This window comes from Heterodontus francisci, chromosome 9 (assembly GCF_036365525.1).
Source record: "Heterodontus francisci isolate sHetFra1 chromosome 9, sHetFra1.hap1, whole genome shotgun sequence".
NCBI classification, from domain to species: Eukaryota; Metazoa; Chordata; class Chondrichthyes; order Heterodontiformes; family Heterodontidae; genus Heterodontus; species Heterodontus francisci.
This window is the reverse complement of record NC_090379.1, coordinates 111774335-111788352: the sequence shown is the minus strand read 5'-3', so window position 1 is coordinate 111788352 and position 14018 is coordinate 111774335. Positions and strand designations below refer to the sequence as shown.

Genomic DNA, 14018 nt, shown 5'->3' with positions numbered 1-14018 from the left:
TGCAGACAAGGGTGGTGCTGTTGTTGTATGGCGTACCGATCTCTACCTTGCAGAAGCTCAACGCCAACTCACCGACACTTCTTCCTACCTCCCTCTGGACCATGACCCCACCACCGAACATCAAGCCACCGTCCAAAGGACTGTCACTGACCTCATCTCCTCTGGAGATCTTCCCTCTACAGCTTCCAACAACCTCGGACAGCCCGCTTCTACCTCCTTCCCAAAATCCACAAACAGGACTGTCCCGGCACACCCATTGTGTCAGCCTGCTCCTGCCCCACTGAACTTATTTCTTCCTATCTAGACTCTATCTTTTCTCCGCTGGTCCAGTCTCTTCCCACCTACATCCGTGACTCTTCTGACGCCCTACGTCATTTTGACAATTTCCAGTTTCCTGGTCCCAGCCGTTCCGAAGAAGGGTCACTGACCCGAAACGTTAACTCTTCTTCTCTTTTCACAGATGCTGCCAGACCTGCTGAGTGGTTCCAGCATTTCTAGTTTTTATTTATCATAGACACAGACTGATTGGGCCAAATGGCCTGATTCCATATTGCAATTTCTAGGTACCTGATTTACTTTGTGGGACAATGCTGTGTGCAACTTACTGGTTATGTATTCCTACAAAACAAATGGTAACAGTTCAAAAGTGATTTCAGTGTCTGTGAAGTGCTTTCAGATACAAGGGCACTATATCAGTGTAACTTCTTTCTCTGTTCCAATTCAGTATTGTACTCCCCAACATCTCAAAGTAGGTAGTCCTCCAACATTATGCTTTCATTATCATGCTCAAGGACACAGATTTTCAAACTGAGGTTCTCTCATTCTAGGGCAGGCCCAGAAAGTCATCAATTTTCTGCTCATCAGTCACAAGATTTCAGAACTTTTATGGACTTGACTTAGAAGTGCATTACTTCCTTTGCTGCATTGTAATAAGGAAGTTGTTGTCAATTATACTATTGTTTTATTTTGGGTAGCTGACAGTTTTTCAGAAATTAGGACAGCAGGTCACCAGACTATTGCACTTTCCAGAGGGACCATCAGCGTTAATATTTAAGAACATAAGAACTAGGAGCAGGAATGGGCAATTCAGCCCCTCGAGCCTGCTCCGCCTTTCAATATGATCATGGCTGATTTCATCTTGGCCTCAACTCCACTTTCCTGCCTGTTCTCCATAACCCTTCAACCCATTACTAATTAAAAATCTGTCTATCTCCTCCTTAAATTTACTCAATGTCCCGGCGTCCACCGCACTCTTGGGGTGTGAATTCCACAGACTCATGACTCTTTGAGAGAAGTAATTTCTCATTTCTGTTTTAAATCTGCTACCCAGTATCTAAAACTATGGCCTAGATTGCCCCAACAGAGGAAACATCCTCTCTACGTCTACTTTGTCAATCCCCTCAAATGTCTTACATACCTCAATTAGATCTCCTCTCATTCTTCTAAACCCTAGAGAGTGAAGGCCTAAACTGCTCAATCTCTCTTCGTAAGGCAAACCCCTCATGTCTGGAATCAATCTAGTGAATCTCCTCTGAACTGCCTCCAATGCAATTACATTGCTCAAGTAAGGGGACCAAAAGTGTAAGCAATACTCCAGGTGAAGTCTCACTAATGCCTTGTACAGTTGCAGCAACACTTCCCTACTTTTATACTCTATTCCTTTAGCAATAAATGGCAAAATTCCATTTGCATGAATAAAACCAGATGGACCACCCAGCATCAACCCAGGCACCAGAAATGACAATGGCAAACCCAGCCATGCTGTCCCTGCAAAGTCCTCCTTACTAACATCTGGGGGCTTGTACCAAAATAGGGAGAACTGTCCCAAAGACTAGTCAAGCAACAAACTGACAGTCATACTCACGAAAACATACCTTACATCCAATGTCTCAGACACCATCATCACGATTCCTGGGTATGTCTTGTCCCACCGGCAGGACAGACCCACCAAAGATGGCTGGTGTAGAGTCAGGAGGGAGTTGCCCTGGGGGTTGTCAATATTGACACCAGACTATATAAAGTCTTATGGCATCAGGTCAAACATGGTCAATGAAACCTCCTGCTGATTACCACCTACCACCCTCCCTCAGCTGATCAGTACTCTTCCATGTTGAACAGCACTTGGAAGAAGCACTGAGGGTGGCAAGGGCACAGAATGTGCTCTGGGAGGGGATTTTAATGTCCATCATCAGAAGCACCACTACTGACCGAGCTAGCCGAGTCTCAAATGACACAGCTGCCAGACTGGGCCTGTAGCAGGTGGTGAGGGAACCAACAGGGAAAAACCTACTAGGCCTTGTCCTCACCAATCTAGCTGCTGCAGATGCATCTGTCCATGACAGTATTAGGAGTGACCACCACACAATCCTTGTGAAAACCAAGTCCCATCTTCACGCTGAGGATACCCTCCATTGTAATAAAAGCACAATACTACAGATGCTGGAAATCTGAAATAAAAACAGTAAGTGCTAGAAATACTCAGCAGGTCAGGCAGCATCTGTCGAGCGAGAAGTAGAGTTAACATTTCAGGTCTGTGACCTTTCATCAGAACAGATGAAAGGTCACAGGCCTGAAACGTTATCTCTGCTTCTCTCTCAACGGGATGTTGCCTGACCTGCTGCGTATTTCCAGCACTTACTGTTTTTATACCCTCCATTGTATTGTGTGGTACTATGACCATGCTAAATGGGATAGATTCAGAACAGCTTTAAACTACGCATCCATGAGGCACTGTGGCCCATCAGCAGCAGCAGGATTGCCTTCAACCACAATCTGTAATCTCATGCCCTGGCATATTCCTCATTCTATCATTATCAAGCCAGGGATCAACCCTGGTTCAATGAAGATTGCAGGACAGCATGCCAGGAGCAGAACCAGGCATAGCTAAAAATGAAGTGTCAGCCTGGTGAAGCTACAACACAGAACTGCATGCATGCCAAACAGCAGAAGCAGCATGCAATAGACAGAGCTAAGCGATCCCACAACCAATGGATCAGATCAAACCTCTACAGTCCTGTCACATCGAGTCGTGAATGGCAGACAACAATTAAACGACTAACAGGAAGAGAAGGCGCCCAAATATCCACATCCTCAATGATGGGGTAGCCCAGCATATCAGTACAAAAGACAAGGCTGAAACATTCGCAACTATCTTCAGCCAGAAGTGCCGAGTGGATGATACTTTTCGACCTTCTCCTGAGGTCCCCAGCATCACAGACGCCAGTCTTCAGTCAATCTGATTCACTCCACATGATATCAGGAAACAGTTGAAGGCACTGGATACTGCAAAGGCTATCGGTCCTGACAACATCCCAGCTGTAGTACTGAAGACTTGTGCTGCAGAACTAGCCACATCTCTAACCAAGCTGTTCCAGTACAGTAACAGCATCTACCCGACAAAGTGGAAAATTGCCCACGTATGTCCTATACACAAAAAGGACAAATCCATTCTGGCCAATTACCACCCCATCAGTCTACTCTCAAGCATCAGCAAAGTGATGGAACGTGTTGTCGACAGTGTTATCAAGCGCCACTTAAACAGCAAGAACCTGCTCACCGATGCTCAGTTTGGGTTCTGCCAGGGCCACTCAGCTCCTGACCTCATTACAGCCCTGCTCCAAACATGGACAAAACAGCTGAACTCAAGAGATGAGGTGAGAGTGATTACCCTGGATATCAAGGCAGCATCTGACCGAGTGTGGCATCAAGGAACCCTAGCCAAACTGAAGTCAACGGGAATCAAGGGGAAAACTCGCCATTAGTTGGAGTCATTCCTAGCACAGAGGAGGATGGTTATGATTGTTGGAGGCCAATCATCTCGTCCCGGGACAATGCTGCAGGAGTTCCTCAGGGTAGTGTCCTAAGCCCAACCATCTTCAGCTGCTTCATCAATGACCTTCTCTCCATCATAAGGTCAGAAGTGGGGAATGTTCGCTGATGATTGTACGATGTTCAGTACCATTCGCAACTCCTCAGATACTGAAGCAATCTGTGTCCATATGCAGCAAGACCTGGACAGCATTCAGGCTTGGACTGATAAGTGGCAAGTTACATTAATGCCATACAAGTACGAACTCCAGTAAGAAAGAATCTAACCATCTCCCCTTGACATTCAATGGCATTACCATCACTGAATCCCCCACTTGGGGGTTACCATTAACCCATAAACTGAACTGGAGCAGCCACATAAATACTGTGGCTAGAAGAGCAGGTCAGAGACTGGGGATTCTGCACTAAGTAACCCACCTCCTGAATCCCCAAAGCCAGTCCGCCATCTACAAGGCACAAGCCAGGAGAGTGAAGGAATATTCTCTACTTGCCTGGAAGAGCGTGGCTCCAACACCACACAGCAAGCTCGACACCAACAACAAAGCAGCCCGCTTGATCGGCACCCCATCCACCACCTTAAACATTCACTCCCTTCCCCACCAGCAGTGTGCACCATATACAAGAGAGTTGTCCAAACTTTTTGAGTGCGGGGCCACATTACAATTTTGTCTTACATGGGGGGCCGGTGAGACAATTTCAGAAAGATAAAGGCGTTAAAAATTTATCTTGCTGTTAATCAAAATAACATATGTGCATTTTTGTGAAGAAGCTTTAAATGAGAAGATTAATTTATTGACTTAATTTCTCGTCACTATGTTGGACACTGATTCAGTGAGATACCTGGCATCTTTTGGTAACACGATTAGCCAATGTTTGCCCACATAATGCTGTAGCGATGTGGAGTATTACGAATAGATGTTCATCTATCAGGACCGAACTTGATCTGTCCCTCCCTGCGTCCTGCCCCATCGCTGTGTGTCCCACCCACCATGCCACCTCGCCCCCTCTCCCTTGCTGTCCGCCACCTAGCCCCTCCCCCCTCTCTCTCTCTCTGTCCCTCTCTCTCGGGGCCCCCCTTCTCTCTCTCTCTGTCCCGCTCGCTCTCTCGCAGGGGGGTGGGGGGCCCCTCCTCTCTCGCTCTCTCAGGGGCCCCCTCCCCTCTCGGGGCCCACCCCCACTCCTCGCTCTCTCTCACGGGCCCAACCTTCTCACTCTCTCATCCCCCCACCCCCCCCTCTCTCTCTCAGCCATCCCCTCCTCTCTCACGCACGGGCACCACCGTCCCCCGATCTCTTGCGGGCCCTACCCCCTCCTCTCTCTCGCACCCTGCCCCCTCCTCCTTCTCTCTGTCCCCCCTTCTTCCCTCCCTCTCTCTCCACCCCTCCCCCTCTCTCTGCCCACCACTCCTCCCTCCCTCTCTAAGCCCACCCCTCCGCCCTCCCTCCCTCTGCCCACCCCTCTGCCCTCCCTCCCTCTCTGCCCACCCCTCCGCCCTCCCTCCCTCTCTGCCCACCCCTCCGCCCTCCCTCCCTCTCTGCCCACCCCTCCGCCCTCCCTCCCTCTCTCTGCCCACCCCTCCGCCCTCCCTCCCTCTCTCTGCCCACCCCTCCGCCCCTCCCTCCCTCTCTCTGCCCACCCCTCCGCCCCTCCCTCCCTCTCTCTGCCCACCACTACACCCCTCCCTCTCGCTGCCTCCCCTCCCCCCTCCCTCTCGCTGCCTTCCCCTTCCCCCTCCCTCTCGCTGCCTTCCCCTTCCCCCTCCCTCTCGCTGCCATCCCCTTCCCCCTCCCTCTCGCTGCTTCCCCTTCCCCCTCCCTCTCTCTGTCCATTCTCCCTCTCTTTTTCTCACCATTCCCCCCTCCCCTCCGTCAGTTGCACAGAGCAGGAACACTCAGCAGAGCAACTTTGCTGGTGGGCAAGTTTAAAAAAAAAATAGATCACAAGTCAATTTCACAGCTGACAGGTGCTGGGCACGGCAACAGCAGTTTCCTATCTTAGGACAGATTTAGCGTTTTCCAGCGGGTTACAACTTTTTTTTTTAAGCCCACCGGAAAAACCCGAATCTGTCCGCAGTTAATAAACCGCTGTTTCCGCACTCAACACCTGTCAGCTGTGAAAATGACTTGCAATTTTTTTTTTCAAAGCCATTCTGGAAAAAGCCAATGGGAAATTTCTCATCTCTGAAATACATCCGCGGATCAGATAGAAACCTTTGGTGAGCCAGACCCTGGCTCGCGGGTGATATGTTGGACAACCCTGATATACAAAATGCACTGCAGCAACTCACCACACCTCCTTCAACAGCATCTTCCAAACCAGTGGCCTCTTCCAACTACAAGGAGGACAGCAGATGCAGGGGAACATCACCACCTCAAAGTTCTCCTCCAAGTCACACACTATCCTGACTTGGAAATATATCGCGGTTCCTTCACTGTCGCTGGATCAAAATCCTGAACTCCCTCCCTAACAGCGTTGTGAGTGTACCCGCATCAGTTGGACTGCAGCAGTTCAAGATAGCAGCTCACCACCACCTTCTCAAGGGCATTTAGGGATGGGCATCAAATGCTGGCCTTGCCAGCAACACCCACACCCATGAACGAATACAAAAAAAATTATTTGCAGCAGGGTCCTGGGAAGGTGTCAGTGAGAGAGTATTTGCAGAGGGTTCCACAGAGTGTGTCAATATTTACAGAAGTATCCACAAATGTGTTAATATTTTCTGGGGGACCCCCAGAAGTGTGCCAGTATTTCCAGGGTGGTTCCTGACATGGAATTTTGAAAACCACTGCTCTGGTGGCAACATAATAGAACAGTACAGATCCTTCTGTCTGAAGGTAAGCAACATTCAGGAGTTAAAAGGAGTTGTGGGATGAACGAAGTGCAGTTTTGATAATACGTAGTTTTGCAAGAGGGAGAAAGTAGAGATGAGAGAAAACTAGCTAGAAATATAAAAACAGATAGTAAGAGTTTCTACAAGTATTTAAATAGGAAAAGAGTAACTAAAGCTAGTGTTCGTCCTCTAGACAGCGAGTCTGGGGAATTGTTAATGGATACAAGGAAATGGCAGAGGCGTTGAACAGGTATTGTGTGCCTGTTTTCACTGCAGAAGACTTAGAAAACCTGACAAAGATATGTGAAAATCAAAAGGTAAAAGAGAGGGAGGAACTTAAAACCCAGGGAAAAGGTGCTGGGAAAACTATTGGACCTAAAGGCTGACAATCCCCCAGGACCAGATAGCCTGCATCCTAGGGTCTTAAAAGAAATGGCTGCAGAGATAGTAGAGGCTTTGGCTAATTCCTTAGATTCTGGAAGGATCCCAGAGGATTGGAAAATAGCAAATGCAACATGTTTATTCAGAAAGGAGGGAGACAGAAAGCAGGAAACCATTGGCCAGTTAGCCTAACATCTGTCATAGGAAAATGTCAAGAATCCATTTTTGAGGAGGTTAAAGCAGGATACTTAGAAAATCATAATGGGATCAGACAGAGTCAATATAGTTTTGTGAAAGGGAAATAATATTTAACTAATGTATTAGAATTCTTCGAGGAAGTAACAAGCAAGGGGGATAAAGGGGAACCTGCAGATGTGGTGTACTTGGATTTCCAAAAGGCATTTGCTAAGGTGCCACATCAAAGGTTACTACACAAGACAAGAACACATGGATATAAGCAAAATACTGCAGATGCTGGAAATCTGAAATAAAAGCAAGAAATGCTGGAAATACTCAGCCGGTCTGGCAGCATCTGCGCAGAGAGAAGCAGAGTTAACGTTTCAGGTCAGAGACCTGAAGGAGGGTCTCTGACCTGAAACGTTAACTCTGCTTCTCTCTGCGCAGATGCTACCAGACCTGCTGCGTATTTACAGCATTTCTTGTTTTTATACACAAGAACACATGGTGTAGGGGGTAACATATTAGCATGGTTAGATAACAGAAAGCAGAGAGTAGACATAATTTGGTCTCTTTCAGGTTGGCAAGCTGTAAGTTGTGGAGTGCCACAGGGATCAGTGGCACTATTTACAATTTATATCAATGACTTACATGAAGGGACCAACTAAACTTGCCAATGACATCAAGATAGGAAGGAAAGTAAGTTGTCAAGAGGAGGTAAAGAGTCTACAAAAAGATATAGATAAGTTAAGTGAGTGGACAAAAAATTGCAGATGGAATATAATGTGGGAAAATGTAAACTTGCTCACTTTGGCAGGAAAAATAGAAAAGCTGCATACTATTTAAGTGGAGAGAGATTGAAACATTCGGTGGTACAGAGGATCCTAGAACCATAGAAAAATTACAGCACAGGAGGCCATTCAGCCCATCATGTCCGTGCCATCCAAAAAAACTAGCCTCCCAATCTAATCCCACCCTCCAGCACCTGGTCCATAGCTCACAGGTTACAGCACTTCAGGTGCTTGTCCAGATACCTTTGAATAGAACCATAGAAAAATTACAAAAACAGCACCTGAGACAGCACAGTACACCCTCAGTACTGCATTGGAGTGTCAACTTTGATTTTTGTGCTCAAGCCCTGGAATGGGAATTTGAAACTGGAATCTTGTGACTCAGAGACAAGAGCGCTACCCACTGACATATGGCTGATCCTGGTACATGAAACACAAAAGGTTAGTATGTAGGTAACCCAGGAGGCTGGGTTATTGAATTTATTCAAGGCTGAGTTAGATTTTTAATGAGATCACAACCAGATCAGCCATGATCTTATCGAATGGCAGTGCAGGCTCAAAGGGCAGAATGGCCTACTCCTGCTCCTAAGTCCAATTTTCCTATGTTCCTGCACACTCCCATCTTCTTTTAGTTTAAAGCCCTATCCAGAGCCCTAGTTATAAAATTCATCAGGACACTAATCCCAGTCAGGATTAAGCGGAGCTCTTCCCAACGGAACAGCTCCCTCTTTCCCCGAGTACTAGTGTCAGTGCCCAGTGAATAAAAACCCCTTCTTCCTACACTACTGTTTGAGCCATGCGTTTAATTCTCTAATCTACATAATCCTATGCCAACTGGTACGTGGTTCAAGGAGCAAAATGGCCTACTCCTGTTCATTTGCAATGAAGGGAAAACCAATAGTTGAAGGGAGGTGAGTACAGTATGCACCACACAGTAGAAGTGATGGTGTCACTCAAGTTGCCCCGATGTGCAGTAGCTGGTATAACTTGACTTCTAAGATCCTGGAAGAGGCCAAAAACAAAGTGCATAATAAATAAAATTTAGCTGCACTAAGGAGGAAACCTTCATCCTTCGTCTCTCTATTTACTGTCTGAATCCTCCAGTGCCATTACTGGATACCTTGCATACCCAGACTAAACATTCACTATAAACCCTCAGATTATTAGGAGATAGACAGATTGTGACAGGGCAGGCAAGGCCGTCTCTCATCTTTGTCACGGGAAAAAGAATGTGTTAATTGTAAAACTGAGCCGGAACGTGTCACATTGTAGGATGCTATGAATAGGACTAAAGAAAGAATGGTGCAAACACTACCTGAACTAGTAGGCATGCTTAAAACAGTTTAGCAACACCTACGTAATGAACACCTATGGTAATGGCAAATAGTTAACGCCATTTGCCTGATATAGTGAAATAAATGGAGATGGACTGTATCTGATTCTACTCAATCATATCATCTGTTGAGACAAAAAGGACCAAAACTGATCATAAATCAGAGCCAGTGTTTGGCACGTACACCCCATTAAACAGAGTGGGCAATGGACGAAAGTGAACAGACTGGAGGGAAGAAAGAAAAAGTGCCTTTACACCTTGAATGAATGGTATGAGATTCAATGCCGTCTCATAGTAACAATATTTCATTAGACACCAAGTATTTATTAAAAATAACCTGTCGTGATTTCTAATAGAAGGAAACAGAAATGACAATGTGAAACTCATACTGCTGCCGCTATGCAGGGCAGCAATGCTGGAAGGTGGGTTATTTAAGTTTTATTCCTTGCAGTCTAATCGTTCAGTGCATTGGCTCAATACAAAATAACAGGGTGGGCTGTATACTGCTGCATTCTACAACATGCACAGATTTTGGCAGCAAGGGAGGTTAGTGCTAGGACCCTAGTAAGGGAGGCCAGTGGAATACCCCAAGCAAGTGCTTTCAGGGGAGGAGGGAGGGAAAAAAAGATAGCAGAAAAAACTGGCCAGATAAACAAAAACATTTTTTTCACAACTCAATGCAGATTCTCTGCAGACATGGGCCTTACCTTCGGGTAGAGAGTTGAGATATTCCTTCATGAGGGCTTGTACTTTCTCACGGTACAATTGGATCAGGCAGTTGTGGAAGACTGGTCCTGTTTCATCCCAGATATAGATGATGTGTTCCTAGGCAGGAAGACAAATTATCACTTTGCAATTAATAAAGACCTCTTGTGACAGTTGACTGGGTAAATATATATTGCTGAGGTGATATCTCAGTCCATGTCCCCTGCTAACACTCACTCTTTAGGTTTATGTGAAGAACAGAGTTCTGCTGCTGTCACTGGAATCAAACCTCAGTCCACCCTCAGAAGAGTTGGGGAAAACAAAAACAACAGAGCTTCCTCTTAAACTGCAGTAGCACCATCAGATTTATTTTGTGGGTTTCATTTAGTTTTATTTAAATGAGAGGGCAGCAGACAATGAGGTCGTCTGGGCAGGGCAAGTGGTGAAAGCAGGGGAGGCTTCATTAAAGGGAAAGGTTTCTGCCAAGGACATGATGTTGCTGCAATCATCCACAATAAGCTCATGGATGACAAAAGCCTGGTTCTCAAATGAATGGACATTCTGGAGGGAGATATTCAAGGGGGGAGGGGGTGATAGCCAATCCACTGGCAGAGTTCACAGGATCAGCATTGGGAGGGGTAGATTGGAAGAAGATTGGAAAGATTAGCCCCCAGCAGGCATGCTGAGCAAGGTGATCAGTGAGAGTAGGATGGGGCACTTAGGGTTGTTGTATGTAAGGACTCAGCAACAGGTGCCTCGATAGGTCTTTCAGAGATGTCAAGAAAGGCACAGATGGAAGCTGCAGGCTTATCTAAGAGGGAGTCAAGCCTCAGAAGGCAGCAGGAGAGTAAGAAGGTCAAGGAGTGCTGAAGGGTTGGTGTAGAGATTTGGGAGGGCAGAGTATCGAGGGCAGAAATGAAACTAGGCATAACATAAGGAAAGAGGGGGCCCAGGAGTGATAAGAAGGAAAAAAAAAAGGAGAAGCAAAGGGGGAAGTAGAAGTGATAGACTTTGGTTCAGAATGGTATCCAAAATGTGCATGTGAATAGACACAGGGGAACTCAAGTTACAAAGCGAGGTTATATAGCAAGATTAAGATAGGTATAGCCTGGTAATAAACAGGAAGAGAGAGTAGACAACAGGAGGAAGTCCAGAATTCAAGTCAGAGGTCCTGCAATGGGAGAGATGTAGGTAGAGTGCAGTCAGCTTGGAACAAACTGACGCTCAAGTTCGGAGACAGGTGTGGAGGTCAAGTGAGTCCAGAAGCTATTTGAAGGATAATCTCCTTAGACAGCACCTTCCAAACCCGCGACGTCTACCAATTAGAAGGACAAGGGCAGAAAATGTATGGGAACACCACCACCTGCAAGTTCCCCTCCAAGTCACACACCATCCTGATTGGAACTATATCGCCGTTCCTTCACTGTCGCTGGGTCAAAATCCTGGAACTCCCTTCCTGACAGTACTGTGGGTATACCTACCCCAAATGGACTGCAGCGGTTCAAGAAGGCAGCTCACCACCACCTTCTCAAGGGCAATTAAGGATGGGCAATAAATGCTGACCTAGCCAGCGACGCTCACATCCTTGAATGAATTTTTAAAAAAAATCAGAGGACACACTGCTGGAGATATTTGTGGAAATGAGCAGCCAGAGATGTGCAGAATCAATCATAGGGTTTCATTCCTCCACATCTCTAACCTCCTCCAGTCCTACAATCCTTTGAGATCTCTGTTCTCCTCCAATTCTGGCTTCTTGAGCATCCCCAATTTTAATCGCTTCACCATTGGTGGTCATAGCTTCAGCTGACTGCACCCTAAGCGTTGGAATTCCCTCCCTAATCCGGTCTGCCTCTCCTGTTTTAAAACCTACCTCTTTGACCAGGCTTTTGGTCACGTCCTAATTTTTTCTTATGTGGCTCGGTGTTAAATTTTGTTTGATGACTTTCCTGTGAAGCATCTTGGGTCATTCTACTGCGTTAAAGGCACTAAACAAATGCAAGCTGTTGGTGTTTATTTACTGTCTGGAATTCCATGATCACAGTGGCTTTCACAACTAAAGAATGTTACAAAGCACTTTAATTAACTTTTTGTTTGAAGTGTAGTCACTGTTGTAATGTAGGAAATGCAGCTACCGATTTTCACACAGCAAGGTCCCACAAACAGCATCCCATGTACAGCAATGAGGAAATGACCAGATAATTATTTTTTAAAGTGATGGTGGTTGAAGAGTAAAAACTGGCCAGATCCTCCTGCAGAGACCCCTTTTACACCAGAGAAGGTAGACGGGGCTTTGGATTTAAGTCAAGATTGACAGTGCAGCACTCCCTTCACTACTACACTGAAATGGCACCCTACATTATGTGCTCAAGTCTCTGAGCACACAAGCATTGCATCAGAGGCAAGAGTGCTACCACTCCAACGCTCTAACCTCTATCCAAACAAACAAAAACATTGCCCATATATGCTGCTAAATCATCAATCCAGACACAAGCAAATTAATGTTATGCAGCTGCACCAACAGCATCTGAAAACTTTGTTAACTGAAAAAATGGATTTATGGTTTTGTGACAGAATAATCATTGCAAGCACCCTTGAGGACTGCGCTAGTAAAGAAGTGTGTGCCTTGAGCCATACAGAACTGAAGGTTCCATATCGAGGGAAAAAAAAGCCAGGGTTCTCTGTCCACCTACTCTCTAACAACATCACATCCCCCACACCCAGTCAGTACTGTGCCCCTGCTGAAAAGTGCATAGATGGATGTCAAGATCAGGTTCAGCTTGGATGCAAATAGCCTGCCAACACTGACCATCTGGCTTCACACAGGGAATGCATATTTGGGAAAGGACTGCGAAGCAAGATGAAGGGGAGATTTCGACAGACCACTTAAGAGGAGTGGGAGGAATGGTCATTGTTGGCTGCAATACAGAACACGTTTTCTATTGTGCCATGCTACTTGTGCAGACTGATCAAAAGGGAACATAGCAGGCAGTGTGGAAAAATTTGAAACCCAATCACTCTTCACTCTCCTGCTCAAGTAAACACCCAGTGCGTAAAAGTTTTCATACAGTGGCAACAAAGCAGGGGGAGGGAACATAGCTGGTGAGTAATAATATTGCCTCGAGGCAATGGTTCTTACCAGATAAGGAATAGCAAGCTCCTTGCAGCTCTCCTTCAGGAAGTCCAACACTTTGTTTCTTGGTAGGTTTTCCACCTCAGGCAGATCTTCTGTAAATATCTAAATACAGAAAAGGAAAAGTAAATCACAAATTCAAACCAATATGTTGCACTATTTGCTTCTTTTTCAGAGCACTCAAACTTCAAGTGACTCTGCTCCAAACAGAGCTCTTCCTCTCGTGTCACACACTGCACCATCCACAGCACTCCCTTCATCACTCTGCTGTAGCTAAACAATTCCAGCTCTCCCACAAACACTGTTCCAGGCAACATCAAATACCACTTGGATGAAGTGCAAAAATATAAAAAGGTGCTTGCAGAACTCTGCTGAAGAACAGATTATAGCAACGTAGTTTTGATCCTTACTTAAAAATAAAAACTTTAAAGAATGTTCTGAATCCCTACCTTTAACCCATCTTCCGGACATGTTTTCAGGACCCAAAGAGAAAACTCATAAATAATAGTCAAGTTCTCTTTCCCTGAGAAGAAAAAGAAACAGGTCAGAGAGTAGAGATAGAGAAAAGTCTCATCTACAACGACGCTTCAAGCTGTGTTTAAATTAATGCAAAAGGTGAAGATGAATCAAACCCCAGGTAGCAAAACTTCAAATTTACTAGAGGACCTCAAATGACTGCCTGCATCCTGATGCTCCCAAAGGCTTTTCACAACAGTTTCCCCATTTATCACACTTCAGTTTTAATCAGTAGCATGTGTAAAGTGCTAGTGCTGACAGAATGCACTCCCCTTACCAACACAGCTTAAAACAGAATCTGAACTGCAAATACTCGTGAACAACAAG

The 14018-nt window shown here is 45.9% G+C and overlaps 1 protein-coding gene across 1 annotated transcript in view; it reads right to left on the bottom strand.

Moving 5' to 3' along the window:
* Positions 1-14018, bottom strand: part of vps39 (VPS39 subunit of HOPS complex) — a 128560-nt gene that overhangs the window by 27003 nt on the left and 87539 nt on the right. Inside the window, exons 16-18 of the mRNA XM_068039685.1 lie at positions 13625-13698; positions 13182-13280; positions 10048-10165 (exon numbers count right to left, since the gene is read on the bottom strand). Of these exons, the coding sequence (XP_067895786.1) occupies positions 10048-10165; positions 13182-13280; positions 13625-13698 (291 nt within the window). The remainder of the gene's footprint in view (positions 1-10047; positions 10166-13181; positions 13281-13624; positions 13699-14018) is intronic.